Source organism: Felis catus, chromosome B3 (genome assembly GCF_018350175.1).
Source record: "Felis catus isolate Fca126 chromosome B3, F.catus_Fca126_mat1.0, whole genome shotgun sequence".
Taxonomy (NCBI): domain Eukaryota; kingdom Metazoa; phylum Chordata; class Mammalia; order Carnivora; family Felidae; genus Felis; species Felis catus.
In genome coordinates this window covers 33911678-33931312 of record NC_058373.1, presented here as the reverse complement: position 1 = coordinate 33931312, position 19635 = coordinate 33911678, and the positions used below count along the sequence as shown (strand labels likewise).

Sequence of the window (19635 nt, the reverse complement as noted above, 5' to 3'; positions counted from 1 at the left end):
GTAGTCCCTTCCACACTGAATAGAGTTGATGTGTGTGATTATCGTAGAAATAGCACAGTGTAACTTTTGAGGCTAGAGTACAAAAGACATTGTAGGCTTCTGCCTAGGCTGTCTCTTAGATCATTTGCTCTGGAAAAAGTCAAATCATTCAAGTAGCCCTATGGAGTGATCCATATGGCAAAGAACTAAGAGTTTTTGCCAACAACAAACACCAATAAGCTAACAATATGAGTAAGACATACAGAAAGTAAATCCTACAGCCCCAGTCAAGCCTTCAGATAAATGAAGCCCTGGCATTCTGACACAAGCTCATGAGAGATCTTACCAGAACCACCTAGACAACCTGCTCCTGAATTCTTTTTTTAAATTTTTTTAAATGTTTCTTTATTTTTGGGAGAGAGAGACACAGTGTAAGTGGGGGAGGAGCAGAGAGAGAGGGAGACACAGAATCGGAAGCAGGCTCCTGGCTATGAGCTGTCAGCACAGAGCCCGATGTGGGGCTTGAACTCACGGACCTTGAGATCATGACCTGAGCCAAAGTCGGGCGCTTACTGACTGAGCCACCCAGGTGCCCCTGAATTCTTAACCCACAAAAATATATGTATGAGATCATAAATGTTTGTTATTGCTTTAAGCCATTAAGCTTTTTGGTAATTTGTTACATAGTAATAGATGACTAAAACAATAGTAGTCTTAATTATGTCTCTTAATTTTCAGTTAGCCATGATAATCATTATTTCTTACTTGTAAATTTGTGCCTACTCCCATTTTAATTATATTAGCTAATGATTTGTTTTTCAGAGAATCAAGTTTGTTTCACCATTTTTGTTGTTTCTAATTTATTTCCTGATTTTACCTTCATTATTTTCTTCTTTCTGCTTTCCTTAAGTTAATTTTGTTATTTACTTTTTCTTTTTATAAGTTTTTTAAGGCAACACAATTTCATTTGAACATTGCTTTAGGTACATGTCCCAGGGACTCAGATAGTGTTTTTATTGTTATTTTTAAATTACTCAATAATTTCTCTGTGCCTTTGAGATTTTTCTTGTGGCCTGGTTTTTTTCTCACAGACTTATTATTTTAATTAATTTCTAACAAGAAATATTTTATACCATGTATGCTTTGTACCTTCCCTTAAGATCTGGCTCACAGGCCTTCCCAGTATGCCCAGGCAGAATTAAATATTTCTTCCTCAGTACTCTCACCACATAATACACAGTATTATCTGATCCCTCCCTCTTTTCTTTTAGAACATTTTTTTTTTTTTTAATGTAGGCTTCACGCCCAGCACAGAACCAAATGCAAGGCTTGAACTCACGATCCTGAGATCATGACCTGAGCTGAGATCAAGAGTCAGATGCTTAACTGAGCCACCCAGGAGGCCCTTAAAACATTCTAATACCCACGAATTCAGTCATCTAATCATATACATTTGCCATATTCTATCTGAGAAAGTCTATATGATTCTACTATCTACTTTTTCTAAGAATGATATTCTGAAATAAAAATCCTTAATTATTTGATTTGGATCAGAATTCTGTGAGTCCATAAAAGGTTTCTTTACTCTGTGAGACCAGTCTGTAAAAGGCTTCATACCATAACAAAAATATTGAGAACCAAATGCCTTAATGTGGAGGATCTAAATAAAGATACTAACATTTCCATTTTCTCCCAAGGCTTGAAGAGATAACAATATGACTAGAAGGTATAGCAAAGTGTTAAAATGAATAAGGCCTATGAAAGAGTTTTGATATCTTCTGAAAATGCTTTAAGGTTCATGATGGCGGAAATATGCAGGAAGGAATGGCAAGGCACAATCGATGAGACACAAAGAAATTCAACGCTGAGTCAAAGTAAGCCCAAATAGTTAAAGACAGATGAAGATAGAGATACTTGTGGTGGTTATAAAGGACTAGATTGCACTGCCCTTACAAAACCTGAAGACTATGTAAGGAAAGACATGTACTACCCTCACCATGGAGTCATTATACTTTATGAAGATCCAAGGAAAGTATATACCCAAGGGTTGAACATACAAGGAGAAGAAAATATGCATCATCTAGACAGGACTGTATATAACTAGCTAAAACAAAAATTTCAGAATTCTTAGGAAGAAATTTTACCCCAAAATAGCACTTTGGGCCAAGACGAAATATCAATAGTGAGTGATCTTAACAAAAATAGGAAGCAAGGATGTGAATTATCAGACCTCTTCCTGAGGAGTCTGCTTTCCTGATAAGGACAGGTCCTATATTCAAGGCTTTCTGGAATATTGGTTACTTTGAATGGTATTATAATTAGGTTATAGGCCTGATCAAAAATCCCAATGCTTGTAATTATGGCTCATCAGATCATAAGAATTAGTAAGTACTTTAAACACAGCCAGCATATGATTGTATTTGTATCTTGCACATGAAAAGGAATTACCCACGTCAAATATTTCTGTACAATGCAGTGTGTCAGCAGTATTGTATGTAGAGCAGTGGTTTCCCAAAGGCTAGGCAGTAGTCTGTGGATCCCTGGCAGGGGTTATGTGATATCTCTAAGCCCATTTAAAAGGGTCTGCAGTATCAAAATCAAGATACTAAGTTGCTGTTTGCCCTTCTCACTTGTTAACATTTGCACAAAAGCAATTGTAGGTAAAACTGCTAACATTTTTGCATGAGTCCAAGGCAGCAGTACCAAACTATATTAGTAATCATGGTATTTTTTGCTACTATGACAGCTTTTTTAAAAAGTCAATTTCATTTCATTAATCAAGTAGTATGAATTGATTTTATTAATTCCTAACCCTTAAGTTCACTATTTTTTTTTATTTTTTGTGTGATAAAATGGGAAGTACATATAAAGGACCTTGCGACATACTGACCAGTTACCTTCAGAAAAATGAGTGCAAGTGTTTCAAATGCAAGCTGAATTACAACTGCTTTATTCATAAAACAGTGCTCATAAAAATCAACAAAGTAGGATTATTCAGACTTAGATATGTGGCAGACATTTACTTTAAAAATGTATGAGGAGAGCTCATCATTTCAAGTGAAATACATGACCATATTTGTTGTCTATAATAAAATTTCAAGCTTTCAAACAAATATTGGAATTTTAGAAAACTTGTAACTGCTCTGTGAGTTTGATAGCTACCCAGTACTTAAAAGATTGTCTGAAGAGACTGGTGGTAATACTAACAAATGTGATTTTTGATACTGTACTGGGAAACATTTGAGCACTGAGTAATGTATATAATTGCTGAATTACAAGGTTGTACTCCTGAAACTATACAACACTATAGGTCAACAATACTTCAACAAAAAAAATTTTTGAAAGATCTGCCTAACTTAGTGATCCAATATTTCCCAAATGACCCACCTATGACATTATAAAGCCATTGAAAGTACAAAATAACCAATGGATTTTAATGTCACAGAATATACTTTTTCTCCCAAATTTTTACTTAAATTTTGGTTAACATATACTGTAATATTGGTTTCAGGAGAATTTAGTGATTCATCACTTATATAGAACACCTAGTGCTCATAACAACAAGTGCCTTCCTTAACACCCACCACCCATTTAGTCCATCCCCACCCCTCTCCCTCCATCAACCTCAGTTTGTTCTCTATCATTAAGAGTCTCTTACAGTTTGCTTCCCTCTTTTTCCCCTTCCCATATAATCATCTGTTTTGTTTCCTAATTCCACATATGAGTGAAATCACATGGTATTTGTCTTTCTGACGGACTTATTTCACTTATTAAATAAGCATAATGCATGCTAGCTCCATCCATATCATCATTGCAGATGGTAAGATTTCATTCTTTTTCATCACCAAGTAATATTTCATTGTATGTATATATATATATATATATATATATATATATATATATATATATATATATACACATCACATCATCTTTATCCATTCCATCAGTTGATGGGACACTCGGGTTCATTCCATAGTTCAGCTATTGTTGATAATGCTGCTATAAACATAGCGGTGTATGTACCCCTTTGAATCCATATTTTTGTATCCTTTGAGTAAATACCTAGCAGTGCAATTGCTGGAATGTAGCGTAGTTCCATTTTTAACTTTTTGAGGAACCTCCGTACTGTTTTCCATAGTGGCTGCACCAGTTTGCACTCCCACCAATAGTTCAAGAGATTTTACCTTTCTCTACATCTTTGCCAACATGTGTTTTTTCATCTGTTGCTAATTTTAGCCATTTGTGATGTTGAGCATCTTTTCATGTATTTATTAGCCATCTGGGTATCTTCTTTGGAAAAATGTCTATTCCTGTCTTCTGCCCATTTTTTAACTAGATTATTTGTTTTTTGGGTGTTAAGTTTGATAAGCTCTTTACAGATTTTGGATACTAACCCTTTATCAGATGTCATTTGCAAATATCTTATTCCAGAATATGAAATGTTAGTTGATGTAGCTTCATATTCTATATTGCAACTAACTTGTAAGAAACTAAAAACTCTTGCTTTTGGGTGAAGGACCACAGTATCCAAAATCATCTGAGGGATAAGATCAAAAGTATATTGACTATACCAGACGTGAAATCTTCCCTCATTCCAGATACCACAGCCAGTGGTAAGTCATTTTAATAAGAATTAAGACTGCATCTCTTTAAAAGAGCTATAAGCTGATTCCCTTTAGTAAAAGCAGAACTAATGCTCCTTTTTCCATAAGGCCAACGTTCTATGAAGGAGAAGGAAACTCAGCTTTGGATCATGAGCAGATGCTGAGCAGGCACAATAGGTGGAAAAAAGGACTAAGTTGTTTGAGGGGATGTATGAAGGAAAAACTCTGCTTTCTTTGTAAAGAAACATGTTCCTGAGCTTTCCTCCTGGCCTTGTCAGAAGTATCAAAGATCATGACAGACTAAATTACTGGCTCCAATTCTCCAATCTTGCGAATAGAATTATATCTGCACCTCCTCATGGCCTCAGGATAGGTGAAGTATATTCTCCTCTTCTTGATTTGGGGTTTGGTCATATGATTTGCTTTGACCAGTTGGACATTTATTAGCAGACATTATGGGAGCAAAAACATGCACAGTTGAGCTTACCAATTCACGTGATGAAGACATCATGAAAAAAAAAATATCCCAGAGTCCAATAGTACAAGAAGAATCAGATGTGTGGAACAGAGCTGGACCTAACCTGCAGTCTACCCTAAATCAGCTAAACCTCAGCTGCCCCACAGATGTGTAAGTGATAAATACATGCTTGCATTAAGCCAATGAGTTGTGGGGTGCTTTTATATAGGATTATTTTGAAAACACCCAATAACTTAGGCTACTCCATGTATACCTAATAGTCACATTCTGGAAGCTACCCTTGAGTACAGTCATTGCCTTTCCCTAAAAAGGTTTGAAAGTCTTTGGTAATGGGTAAAAGTTTGGTAGTATTATTCCCTGGCTTAAAAACCTTTGACAGACTCTCAAGACCTAAAAAGGATTGAATCCAAACTCCCGATTCTGTAATTTAAGAGCCCAAAATGTTACTAACTCATTGTATCTTATTACTCTCCCCTTCCTTCATTCTTAACAAGAAATCTTCCATTCTGGCCTCTGATGTTCATTCAACTTTCACAAGCAGTACTAGTCACCAGCTTTCTATGTTGCTATAGCTTTTTGCACAGACGAGATTTAGTAAACTGAACTGCAATTATGTATTTGTTTGCTAGATTGTTATTTTATCTAAGGCAGAGATACTGTCATTTCTATACCTCCAGCACAGTGCCTGAAACATGGCAGAACTGTTCTATTTTTGCTGAAAACATAAGAATAAATGAAATAGAATGAATGAGTGGGATTAGGAGGATAGGTATCATCTGCAGAAGAGAATGGGAAGGGAAAAAGATGTGTCTAAGATGCAGCCTACAAAGAGAAGTATCCTTAAAGAAACGAATTGAAAGTAGTCTCATTTTTATTTAGTAAAATTGTAAAAGTTTACTAAATAGATTAAGAATACTGAATTGAGATTACGTTTTACCTCTACGAAAGTCTTCCTAATGAAAGAAATATAAAACTATGATACCTAGTATTATCATAACTTCATCAAATATACATAAGGAAAAAGTTCGAGGGAAATACAAATATTCTAAAGGATTCTCTTTTTTTTTAATGTTTATTTATTTTTGAGAGAGAGAGAGAGAGAGAGAGAGACAGACACACAGAGCATGAGCGGGGGAGGGGCAGAGAGAGAGGGAGAAACAGAATCCAAAGCAGGCTCCAGGCTCTGAGCTGTTCGTGCAAATGGGTTTGCAAACCCACAAACCGTGAGATCAAGACTTGAGCCAAAGTTGGACACTTAACCAAGTGAGCCACCCAGGCACTCTGAAATACAAATATTCTAAAATATTAATAGATATCTATGATTTACTTCCTGCTTTTACACGCTACCCTGTTTAAAATTTTCCACAATGAACATGAAAAAAGTATGTGAATCTCTTTTATATAAAAATATATGATCTTAAATATATCAAATGGCTAATTTTAAAAGACATTACATACTATAAAAGAATTCCAGGGGTGCCTCTGTGGCTCACTTGCCATCTGACTCTTGATTTCTGCTAAGATCAAATCCCAGGGTTGTAGGATCAAGGTTGGGCTCTGTGGTGAGCTTGAAGCCTGCTTAAGATTCTCTCTCTCCCCCTCTGCCCTGCTTCCCCCACTGGCATACATTCTCTTTCTCTAAAAAAAAAAAAACAAAAAAAAAACACAAAAAAACACAAAAAAAACCTTTCAGTGATTTGAAAGTGGTAAACACAAAATAGTTTATCTTTCAGCTCTAAGTTCTGTGAGAAAAAAGAAAATAGTTTCTTTAAAAGCACTAAGTACATTACTACGCACACACAAAACTAGAATGAAGCTTCAAATCTCATTAAAAAAAAAAAGGAGCGGGGCGCCTGGGTGGCTCAGTCGGTTAAGCGTCTGACTTCAGCTCAGGTCATGATCTCACGGTTCATGAGTTTGAGCCCCACATCGGGCTCTGGTCTGACAGCTCAGAGCCTGGAGCCCGCTTCAGATTCTGTGTCTCTCTCTGTCTGCCTCTCTGCTGCTTGCACTCTGTCTCTCGCATTGTCTCAAAAATAAATAAACATTTTTTAAAAATTAAAAAAAAAAAGGAGATACAAGAGTGAACTGAGACTATTTAACAGTCGAGTTTTAGAATATAAATGGTAGGTAATCCCCTTCTAGCAGCAAAAATTACACAGGGAGCCAACAACATTCATTTTTGTCTAGCATTCTGTACTTTTTATTCTTTAACCACAACCCCCCAGGATCACTCTACTGTTTTGTAAACTTCTCACCTCTCTTTTCTCACATATAACCCCATCATTCCAAACCACAATAATCCTTAATGTTTTCTTACTTCCTATCTTCTGCCTTTTATTCTTCAAACCTAATTGTTAGGCTTCCTGAAAAGGGTTAAGTTCCCTTCCCAGATATTACTGTAGTTCTTCCATTTCCATGCAATTCTATGTACATAGAATTCCCTACATAATTTTCATTTGTCCCCATCTGAGAGAAGATTCCAAAGCTTTGAAAGAGGTGCTTTTCTCACAAATACACAAAGAACACAAATGCTGTTCTCCTTTTGCCTACTCTCCCAAGAAGGTCCTGTGTATCCTCCTTGTCACTGGCCTTGCACATTTACTGCATGCAGATCTAAGCCTACTCTTTCTATTTCCCCCAACCCCTTTCCAGAGATCTAAGTAACACCTCATGCATACCATGACGATCTCTGGAAAGGGCTTAGGGAGAAATAGAAAGAATAGGGTCCTTCTGGGTGTGGTGTTATCAAAGACAACACTACAAGTTCTCACCACAAGAAAAAAAATTATAACTGTGTGGTGATGTAACCTAAATTTGTTGTGGTAAATTCTGTAATATATACCTATAGCAAATCATCATACAAAAGTCTGCAATATATACTTTTAGCAAACTGTTATATTATATACCTAAAATTAACATGACATTACATGTCAATTATATCTTAAAAAAAAAAGATAACAATATAAAAATACCTGCTGGTCAGTACCAGAAACAATAAGAACGCTTCTATATTCTGAGAAAATCTTCACTCTCTGAATCCGATTCTTATTATGTCAAGTCACCTGAATGTGAACAGCAGACTTAGATACTATACATTATTAACATAAGGAAATGACAAAACCCTTCGCTGGAAGGAAAGCAAGTCCACACTTGGAATATTTCTTTCCTTTGGAACCATTCAGAGCTGCCAATTTTCAATTGATTTTTGGCTTTCCAATTATTAATACTTAACTTTTGGAAGGACATTTCTAGCTTCTTTTGGTGTAGTCAACTGCAAAACTTAACGCTGCAGATCTACCTATACGGGTTAATACAGAATCAAAGGTATGTTAACTTCTAAAAGAGACATGCAGGTAAGTTCTTTAATAAGCCTACAACAGGCAAAATTCACAAGGTCTGCCACTATGAGTACAGCAGTAAAATCTTTGAAAAGACTTAGAGCAATTTATAAATTTCAAACTAAGTAAATAAAGTAGCAACTGATACTATTTTAAAAATTAGAATGTTCATTTTTTTAAAATGCCCTTCTTAGAATGCTTGTTCAGCTAGATACGTTATGAAGAAAAGAATTCCATGGTCAAAGTTTTGGAAGTGTTATCCATTATATCCCCAACTTTGTTTGGTTATGGAAACTTTTGTGTGTAACATCTTTCAAGATGATGATTTGTGAAAGTTTTACAGATTAGTAAAATTTATTTCAAATTGTATTCTTCATATTATATTAACATAAATAGTGCTAAATCAATATTTATGTTTGGAATTATGCCATAAATAAGTAAATAAACCACTTCTTATAGCAAAGGAATAGTTGGATGAGACTAGAAGCATATCATATTCTGAAATCCTAGTCTGGGAGTGTCCTAGCCAAAGATTATGCTCCATAAACCTAATGACCTTCTTTCTGCATGGTAGCAGAAAGAGATTTTCCACATCATTTCAAAATGAAATGATCAGCATTCAACCTATTTCAGTGATTTATGAGTCAAGAGCTTTCTGATACATGACTGCTAGTCTTGCCTATCTCTAATCTATTCTTCTTTAGAATGCTACCAGTTATCTTCTAAAAGACACACTGATGGTGACACTCCCTCATTTAAAAACCTTTCCATAGCTCCCAAATGCTTCAAAGCAGGAAATTCAAAATTCATTTTTTTTAAGTTTATTTATTTATTTTGAGAGAGGGAGAGAGTGTGGGAGGGGCAGAGAGAGGGAGTGAGAATCCTGAGCAGGCTCTGCGCTGTCAGCACAGAGCCCTATGTAGGGTTTGAACTCATGAACCATGAGGTCATGACCTGAACCAAAATCAAGAGTCAGATGCTTAACCAACTGAGCCACTCAGGCGCCCAAGAAATTAAAAAAAAATTGTCTTTTAATGTTTATTTATTTTTGAGAGAGAGAGGGGGGCAGAGCATGAGCAGGGGAGTGACAAAGAGAGAGGCAGACAGAATCCAAAGCAGGCTCCAGGCTCTGAGCTGTTGGCACAGAGCCTGATGCGGGCCTCAAACCCACAAACTGTGAGATCATGACCTGAGCCGAGGTTGGACGCTTAGCCAACTGAGCCACCCAGGCACCCCAGAAATTAAAAATTCTTAATGTTGCACATCTGGTTCCAATCTACTTTCCAAATTATTCTGCCACTTCCACACCACCTGCCCCAGCTCTAGCTATACAAGGTAGTTATTATTCACAGATTGTTGTTTCATGCTTCTTTCCTTCTCGAATTCTCTTTTCCCCTCCTTTTCTCCATTTGTTAAATTATTATTCATCTTTCAACACCCAACTCAAAATGACTGTTCACATTGGCAATAATACAACATACGTTTCATAAATATATTTCACTCTTCATTTCAGAAAAGTCACTACTATATTTAATTATGGAATAGTAATTTTTTTCATCTATGAATAATGAACACTATTGATTTTGATTAGTCTATTTGTAGTGGTTATCCTAAAAACTCACTGCTATCTCCCCTAGATTTAATTCTTAGATTCAATTCCATGGATACTTACTAAATACCAAATATGCCCTCGACACAGTCATACTCTTAAGAATTGGGCCTATATACAGCCTTTACTACAGCTAAATGCAAATGCAATAGTACATTGCATTTTTCTTCCTGTTTCAAAATTGTGGCTAAGGCCCAAAGCTGAGGATAATGAAGTATTCCATCTACTAGCTTAAGAAGCCAACCATAGCTGGTACCAGACTCTTCTCTAAGGGTTTAACTGAGAGATACCAATTTATTGAGACAGCTCCTACCATCAATATCCTAACACCTTCCCTCAATGTAAATCTAAAAAGGCTGAAAAGAAAAGAGGATTACTAGACTTTAAGGGGAACACAGAGTTTATGAAAATAGGACATTCCTTTCCTCTTTGGAGAAAAAAGAAGTTGTCATATTTAAATCCAGAGGGAAAGAATCATCGTCATCTAAAAGAAAGTCAGACTGGTATTTCATTCCCTATTTGGTTATTTGTATAGGCAAAAGACTTACTGATTTACCCCTCTGTTATATACATAAGGGAAAAGAGAAATAAGAAGAGAGTATGGTGGGGGAAATGAGAGATAGTAAGACAGGAAAGACAATGGCCTGGTTCCTGGAACCTGGTTCCAAGAGGTATGAAAAATGTAACCTTTCCCCTAATGTGCCTGTAGGCCCTAGAACTGGTACTGGGAGGTAGATTTGATTGTAAAGTCCTGAGGCAAAAAAAGACATACAGAGTCCCATGGTGTGAATGCCATTAGTAGGTTTAGTCCAAAGATGTAACCAAATCTTCCAAGGGATTGCCAATGCCTGTAAACATGGGATAGGACTGATCTGTTAGCAGGATAAATGGAAGTTCCCACTCACCTACATTTAGGCTATTGACAATGAGCTAGAACAGCAGTGCTGAACGAGACCAAGAAAGAGGACTGCCACCTCAACAGTGGGATATCATGTAGGATTTTGCCCCCGGTATCACTCCTCCCAGTTTCAACACTAGAGGAAGAAAAACCACAAGAAAAAGGGACGGCCGACATGTGTAATAAAAGGAACCTACTTACCCACCCCAAAAGTTTTCAGCCCCAGATTAAGGTCTAGTTTGCCTGAGAGAAAATGAAAAGAGTAACTGAATCAAGTCTGTGACTCAAGTTATAATATGGAGAAAACTGATTCTTAAATACTGCCATGAGACAAGAGTGTTTAAAAATTGCAGAATAGTGACAAGACACTGTGAAGGCAGTTGACATCCAATCAGAAAGGGGAGTCAGACATGGTAGAGTTGGCAGGCAGTTACTAGGTAAAAAGCAAAACTGATCGGTGTTTATATCCCAGCAAATTGAGATCCTCAATGAACTAGTTAACCACAGATGGATAGCCTCTAAAGTTAGTTTCCACATATACTGGTGGTCTTAGCTTTCCATCTCTCCTTTCCTTTTTTTGTATAATAAATGAAATCTTGGTATGAGCTCTATTATACTATGATATTTATACTATGAAGTCTAAAACCAGTCTGTCAATTTTTTCACTACCATTTGCTTGCTGCTCTGTCTGAAAAATGCTAAGCAGATGAGAGCTATTATTCTATATCTGGGAAGTCACCATTAAAGTCACAGATATGAATGGACAAATAAGCATTACTAATGATGGAGGATGCTAGTAGTAGTAATAGGTATTTCAAGTAATGAAGTGAAGGGGACCAATGAGAACAAAGTTCTTCAGAAATTAATTTGATACCTCAAAGCCACTTTCAAGTTACCTTTTAATGATCCAACCAAAGAAGAAATCTACAAAGAGGCTTATCTGACAAAGAGCAAAACCAGTATATTATAAATGGACACTGTTCAGCTGCATGATACAAAGGAAGAAAAGGGAAGGTTCTAAAGAAAAAGAGTAAGAGAAAAACAAGTGAAGGCTGGTCAGGAAGTGGGACCTGAACTGGGGCTGTACATGGAAGGTGGACAGGCATGGATGATAGACAGAGCAGAACAACTCTGGATGGATGGTAGACAATAATGTAAAGTGGCTATGACACATTGCAATATTAATACATACCGAGACTGAATTGCGGGTAATGCTCATAAATCTAACTGCAATTAGTACAGGTTTCTGGATTAGGAAGGACATGAAAAGGAAAGCAGAAGGTTAGAATGTACATGTCATTGCCCCATTAAAAGAGAAGGTTTAATCTTTCAATGGACTGAATATATCTGTCTTCTGCAGCATCAGGGGAAAAAAAGCACAGCTTGTCTAGCTGCTTTGAAAAGCAGTTTTAGAGTAAAAGGTCTCTCCCCATCCTTCTTAGATGGGCACTGCTAAATTGGGCATCCTAGAACTGAGCTCCTGAAAATTCAGACTACCAGAAAGGATTTCACTTTTTAATAGTGTTTCTGTTTTCATTTTCTAGGGAAAAGATTTAGATAGTGTCCTACAATTAACTTTCTTTAGTAACTTGACTGCCTGGAAAAGGTCTATGTTTGTACTTATTTTTAGAGAAGACCCTTCACTAATTTAAATCAACAGACATATTTGTTAGGACTTATTCTGTGCCAGGCAGTTTAAGCACTAAAGAAAGAAACAGAGTTATTTTAATGTTAATCTAAGTATAAATCATGAAGATATAGATGAAGTATTGCTGGGCTCCTGGAAAAGCACGGGCATGATGACAGGGAAGCTGCTTCCCTTTAGAGATTTACTGGGAATCTGACTGGGTCTTCATTGCTACAATTCTGTTTTGCAGCTGAGGGGAATGGTAGCAAATGATAGGACTTTAATGCAGCAGTAGTATCCCAGTTACCCAGATCCTACTGATTACTGGTCAGTGAGAACTGAAGTTGTCTATCTATAGGTCACTGGTTACAAAGGAAGATATTAAACAGAAAAGTAGGCAAATGGAGAAAACAAATTAAATTTTTGCCAGGCTTTTCTCAAAACCTAATAATAAATCCTTAAAGAAATCTTTATTTGAGAATAGTAGACTCATAGATGGAATTCCATTTCCTTATGAATCACATTCTTGCAAATGATTAAGTTCTCTACATCACACAAGTATTAACAGGAACATCAAAGGTGACATGGTTGAGGGTGGGAACAGATGGTGGAACGAAGTAGAGAAAAAAATTAGGATAAGTTAAATTTTCACAGAAAGGACAGGAAAAGAAAACAGGACAGATTATTAAACCACCAGCATTTTACCCAAATACTTGACTTAAAAACTTCTACACATTTAACTATATATCTTCTGTACATATTACTAAAGAGGGCTAAAATATCAAACATGAGGCATCTATATTACCCTGAGTTAAAGTGGTTTCTTTTTACTCATTCCATGTGAAAAAGATTTGGAGAATAATCTCTCTTTACACCATAAATGCACACTTAAAGCCCCAGGAAGTCTCCCATTTTCCCCTGTGATTCCACATCTTGTATCTTACCATTGATCTACGAATCAGAGACAGCCTGGTCTTTGCCTTATTCTCAGCAAATTCCAGGCTACTGATGTCTTTGAGACGAGCCTTGTATTTATTCATTTGTTCCACAACAATCAGCTCCACACAGCTGAAACAGGAGGTAAAAGAGAAAACTGTTAGGAGCTGAAGTAAGTCAAATAAAGTGTAGTATCCACAGACTGCTTTTCAGCTAAATGTGGCAGATGGTTGGAGAATGAAAGAAAAATCAACATTCCTTATTTTATGAGCTCTATGACAAGGTTTATATAATGGTGGTCCACAACTTTGGCTGTACTTCAGTACCCACCCGAGGAGTGACTATATGTCGCAAAGCCCAGGCCATACCCCAGACCAATTAAATTAGACTCTCTAGGATGGGACAAAAACACTAGGATTTTTTTTAAAGCTCTTTTTGCAGTCAAGGTTAAGAACCATCAATCTAGAAGGAAACCAGAGGCCCACCAAAAAAGGTTAAAGTAAAATGCAGAAATACTGAAGTACTAAGGCCAAAGGGATTCGGAGCCAGTTAGACTAATTATGGGAAGACACAAAGTATACATAATTTGGTAAAATGAAATTCTAAAATATTTTTAGAGATTACAAGCATTGCTAAAGAAAAGCTAAATTTAAAAAGATCCTTCAAAACAAATGGTGTTCAGTTGAATAGAATCTAAAAAAAAATTTTCATCTTCAGCGTAAGAAAACCCAATGGTGTCTAACAATCTTCTTAAAAACATCTGAACTTAAGAAATCATTCACTATGTTCGATATCTGGATAAAGTGGCTACACTGACTCAGAAGTTTCTGGGGTCTTGTGGAGGTGTTAACAACAGGCCTTACGTGGTAGTCTTACTGATGTCCTGCACACTTTGTAGTGGGTCAATGGTATCAGGGCAGCGGAGAATGCAGGGTGCGAACACAATGGCTAAAGCATTAGCAGACATTCGATTAGTTTCTTCCTGTAGAGCAATCCTAAGGAATAAAAAAACCAAGTGAAGTTCAGAAAAAAAGGGTAAATAGTAAGGACACAGGCAGAGGATATGAGAAAAAGATGACGTATGACATCAAGCACATAGTACTGGAAGGATATACATATCAGTTGAAAGAAGATACTTATAGACTTTTCCCAAAGCTATTCCTTTGCCTCTGGAAAATATACTTTTTTTTTTTCTTAATGCACTTTCACTCTGTCCCTTACTTGAAGCAATATAGGCTAGCAGATAGCTTATCAAGGGAAATTTCTGACCCACTGCCATACACCTGATAAACGTGTCTGAAGAATGCACAGCAGAGACTTTAAGGCATTTTCAGATAGTCATATTAGATATTCATCTAACATTTATCTAGTATTTACCAGATATTTATCTAATAAAAATAAACATAACTTTCTACCCAACTACTGCAGATATTTATACTCAGAGAAGAGAGACCACTCCTGAAGTCTCTGGTCAGTCAATTCTCAAGCACCATTTGAATCCACCTCCTTTGAATTAGGTTATGTCTACTTCCTAGTTCAGGAATGAGATAACAGGCTAGGCTACATAGTGCCACCATGAGGCTGAAGTTGTTACATGGCTCAAACAGGGCAGAGAAGCACCTGTCATGCTGAGGCTTTCTGCTCCAAGGAACTGTAAGCCCCTGTTTGAGTCCCTGACTTTATAAATAGGAAAAAAAAGATCTGTCAGTTTTCCAAATGAAGGAGTTCTTCCCTTTCAAAAGAATCAAAAAAAAAAACCAAAACCCCAAAACTATCATATCTTTCCTTGCTCCTTGAAATTACCTGACTAGATGAAAGATGAGGCGTTCCAGTGTATTGAGATGAGTTCGAGAAAGCTGGTCAATCACAGAGTATACACCACGGATTGTTTCTTTCCTCTCCTGAAGGCCTAGAAAGAGTAAGGACAGCAAATAAAATTGAATACGCCCTCTTATATGCTGTATCTTCCTCCTGAACAGATAGAAGCAGGGCAGCCTGGCTCTAAATTTTAAAGTTTTAGGAGAGACAGTTGTAGCTGTATGACAGAAAACGAGCAACTCACAGTTACTACTAATCTTCCTTTGCTTGAATTCTATATTCACTAAGCAGTCTCCTGGTTTTAATCTATATCCCAGTAATCCTTATTATAGCAAGGGGAAAAGAGACGGCCTAGTTTATTAGGCATTTTGTGGCAGGTGGATTCCCCCATTAAAATTAATTAATTGCCATGTAATTTATAAATTGGTCTTATAGGAATTTGAGGAGTAATGCCTCAGGGCCTAAACACGTCTAGGCAGGCCTTCAGCAACACCCTACATACCTGTAGTGCTGAAAAACTAAACTCCATCATCTAGTAGGCCTGGCATAAAATACATAGCAGAGATCTTGCCTAGATTCACAATTTAAATGAATATAAACTGGCCCTTAAATCTATTTAGTTTTCTAATGTGTTTATAATTTGTAATCTTAGTCTTTCAATCTCTTTGTGAGAAGCAACTAGCTGACTTACTCAGAAAACTTTTGGGATCCTGACATTTTAATGAAGCTCTCAAAAATCAACAAATGAATAGGTGAGAATACAGTGGCAGTTCTGTATTGACTGTCAAAAGCTTACTTTTGGACCTATATGGACTAAACCACTAGAGGATGACTAAATAAATCTATAATGAAGATAGCATTCCTTTCCCAAGTATAGCCCTTCCGTGGAATCCAGGAAGCCTGTGCTTACCCATAGCTCGAAGAAATTCCTCATAGAGCTCAAAGGTCATGAGTGGATTGGGCAAATCGCGAAGCCATTGTTTGAATACACTTGCAATGACATGTATGTTATAGTCATCCAGGTTTACATTCTCAGCATCTGTTTATAGACAAGAGTTAGATAACAAAGCCAAAACATGCAAAGAAATTAAAATAATTCACTTTAGAAACTATCATCACCAAGGAAGCCTTCATGTTCTTAATTGAACTAATACCTTCTACAATCTAATTGTTTGCTCTAGAAAAGCACTTCTAACAGTGGTAAAGGAACAGCTTTTTGTTTGTTTTCCAAATCTGTTGTAGACTGCTAAATAAGTAAAATAAAAGATCATATGCTTTCATGTCAAAGCTCTGTTAAATACTGTTATAAGTATTTCTAAATGCTTACACTCAGTTTTTGTACTTATCTTGTAGATTGGTCTGTGAGCCACACTTTCATTAGCAATGCTTTGGATGACACATGGGGAAAAGGCCCAGAAGACATTTTCTAAAAATAAGGCTAATGTTAAGTCATTTTTAAAGATGAAAGGACAGCAATAACTGAACTTAGGAAATGTAAAGGACATATCTTTACTCTGTTTCACTTATAAACTCCCAAAGGTTATACAAAGGAAATGATTGGGAGGATATAGGATGAATGATCTTTCATTTGTGCTGACCCAAGGTGCAAGACACAAGTTGGAAACTGCCTTTAAACTGGAGTAGATGGAGTCTCTGGTAGGCAGAAGTTCCTGCTTGAGTTTTACCAAACATTTTCTGTTATTTCCATACTAATTTCTCCCTGATTTGCCCATTAAAACAACAACAACAACAAAACAAAACAAAACAAAACAACTAGAAAGAAAAAGCAGGTAGATAGGTTCCTGGAGACACAGAGACAAGCTTTGTATCTATGTTTGATTCAAAATGATCTATTCCTTCCCAATAGTGATAAAAAGTAGAAGTTGACAATGAAACCAAAGTCAAACTCCTGATATATTCCGGGGCTGAGGCTACAGTTCTACACAGGTATATGTTTAATCCACTAAATAATTATGTCATCAATATAGGAAGGTGAGAACATGCATCAGAAACAGCACACTTGGGAGTCAAAATAACAGACTAATAGGCGATAGTTTAGATTATGAATTCAGAACATCTGGGGTTAAATCCCAGCTTGATCACTTATTGATGGTGAGTCTTTGGGCAAGATCCTCTGTAAGCCTCAGTTTCTTTAAGTAGGATAATAATCCCTAAATCATAGGACTGTTGTGAAGATTAGAATAAAAACATTGGCACACTGCTCTACATCATCATCAACAGATCATTATGTAATTTTCTTTAAATTATTTTCTTCTTTGTAAATTACAGATATCATGACCATACCAAATTGTTAAGATTAAATGAGATCTGTCTGAGGTACCTAATAATGCCTTGTATAAATGACACACTCAATATGTGTTTGCTGAACTGACCACATAAAAACAAAGATTCTTTAGAAAGCCACAAAATGAATAAGCACCACAGAAAAGATTGCATTCTTTTGGCTACGAGAAAAAAAGGCAACATGTAATGAAAACTTTAAGAGTGTAAAATGACCTATTTAAATAAAAGCATGTGGTCTTGATTTGGAGAGCACTATCTTACCTGTATCTAGACCCTGTCGGAGCTCCTTGATTTTATTAGTTGAACCAGACTTTCGGTAAATACCTTCTGTGTACAGTCCATGCATTTCAATGTAGTTTATGAGCTTTTCCACCACTAAAGGAACAGTTCGTTCTTCACTGGTCAAACGGGACAATTCAACCCCAAATTGTCGAGATGACAGCTCTGGATCATACTAAATGGAAGATAATTTTCTGTTTCCAAATACATTCAAACATCTTTAAACATATTTAACCAGTTACTTAAGAGGAACTACTTTTTATTTCCCTGAGGTTTCATGAACACAGTTATAGGAGTTGGAGGGAAAGGGAATTCTGGTTAACACTGACAATATATATCAAGTGAGATGTACTTTTCAATCCTCTACCACTACAAATCCCCTCAAAATATAATGGGGTAGAGAATGAAGACAGTGGCAACAGGCTACTGTTCCCCTTCCTATTAAAAAGTTCTTCACATAAAGTTGGGATTTGGACAAAGGAGAAAGGGAATAGACTTTGTGTGCTAAACATTTACCAAGCACCAATAGAAAGTCTGATTAGATATGAATTAGAGCTGCCAGTAATTTCTAAGGCTTAACAATGCTTCAATGTTTATGTAAACTTCAGGGAAGTTTGGTTTTTTTTTAAATTTTTTTTTAACGTTTATTTATTTTTGAGAGAGAGAGCATGAACGGGGGAGCGTCAGAGAGAGAGGGCGACACAGAATCTGAAACAGACTCCAGGCTCTGAGCGGTCAGCACAGAGCCCGACGCGGGGCTCGAACTCACGGACCGCGAGATCATGACCTGAGCCGAAGTTGGCTGCTTACCGACTGAGCCACCCAGGCGCCCCAACTTCAGTGAAGTTTAACTGAACAATATCATAGCCAAAGGCAGAAGCACACACAGACTGACCCATGATTAGTGTTCAAGCTCTTTCTTACTTTAATTAGTGTAACTGCGGGCACCTGGGTGGCTCAGTCAGTTAAGCTTCCTACTTCAGCTCAGGTCATGATCTCATGGTCCAGGAGTTTGTGCCTGCTTCAGATTCTCTTTCTCTCTCTCTGCCCCTCCCTCACTCATGCTCTTCCTCCCTCTCTCAAATATAAATAAACATTAAAAAAAAATAGTGTATCTGACATCATAATCCTACTAACTACAGTTTACATGACTGTAAAAGAACAGCTTATCCTGAAGATTATTTGAAGTAATTCACAGAAGATAAAAATGCCAGGTATTATCTCTGAGACGCAGATCTTTTTTTATAAATCTCTTCTCTTTTCCTTCTCTCGCATCATTCTCTTTTTCTAACTTGGTCGTGGGGTGGCTGGGTGGTTCAGTTGGTTAGGCATCCAATTCTTGATTTTGGCTCTCAGGTCATGATCTCATGGTTCCTGAGTTCGAGCCCTGCATTGGGCTCTGTGCTGACAGTGTGGAGCCTGCTTAGGATTCTCTCACTCTCTTGCTCTGTCCCTCCCCAACTCACTCTCTCTCTCTCTCTCAAAATAAACTTTTAAAAAAGATTATTTGTCCTAGTTCTATGAAAAATGCTGCTGGCATTTTAATAGGGATTGCATTAAATCCAGTAGATTGCTTTGGGTAGTATGGACATTTTAACGAAACTTGTTCTTGTAATCCGTGAGCATGGACTATCTTTCCATTTGTTTGTGTCATCTTCAATTTCTTTCATCGTTTTACAGTTATAGAGTACAGGACTTTCACTTCTCTGGTTAAGTTTATTCCAAGATATTTTATCATTTTTGGTAGAATTCTAAATGGGAA

General features: G+C 36.8%; 1 protein-coding gene across 12 annotated transcripts in view; it reads right to left on the bottom strand.

Annotated features, from left to right (window-relative positions):
- The window catches only part of MYO9A (myosin IXA), a 280504-nt gene that overhangs the window by 32407 nt on the left and 228462 nt on the right, over positions 1 to 19635 (bottom strand). For 9 of the 12 annotated variants that reach the window (XM_045059075.1, XM_045059073.1, XM_045059076.1 and 6 more), the window contains 6 exons: positions 17856 to 18048; positions 16201 to 16329; positions 15276 to 15381; positions 14336 to 14467; positions 13481 to 13604; positions 12102 to 12155 (listed from right to left, as the gene is read on the bottom strand). In XM_045059075.1, coding sequence (XP_044915010.1) covers positions 12102 to 12155; positions 13481 to 13604; positions 14336 to 14467; positions 15276 to 15381; positions 16201 to 16329; positions 17856 to 18048 — 738 coding nt within the window. The remainder of the gene's footprint in view (positions 1 to 12101; positions 12156 to 13480; positions 13605 to 14335; positions 14468 to 15275; positions 15382 to 16200; positions 16330 to 17855; positions 18049 to 19635) is intronic. The other 3 variants (XM_045059077.1, XM_045059080.1, XM_019832136.3) reach the window with 1 other exon arrangement.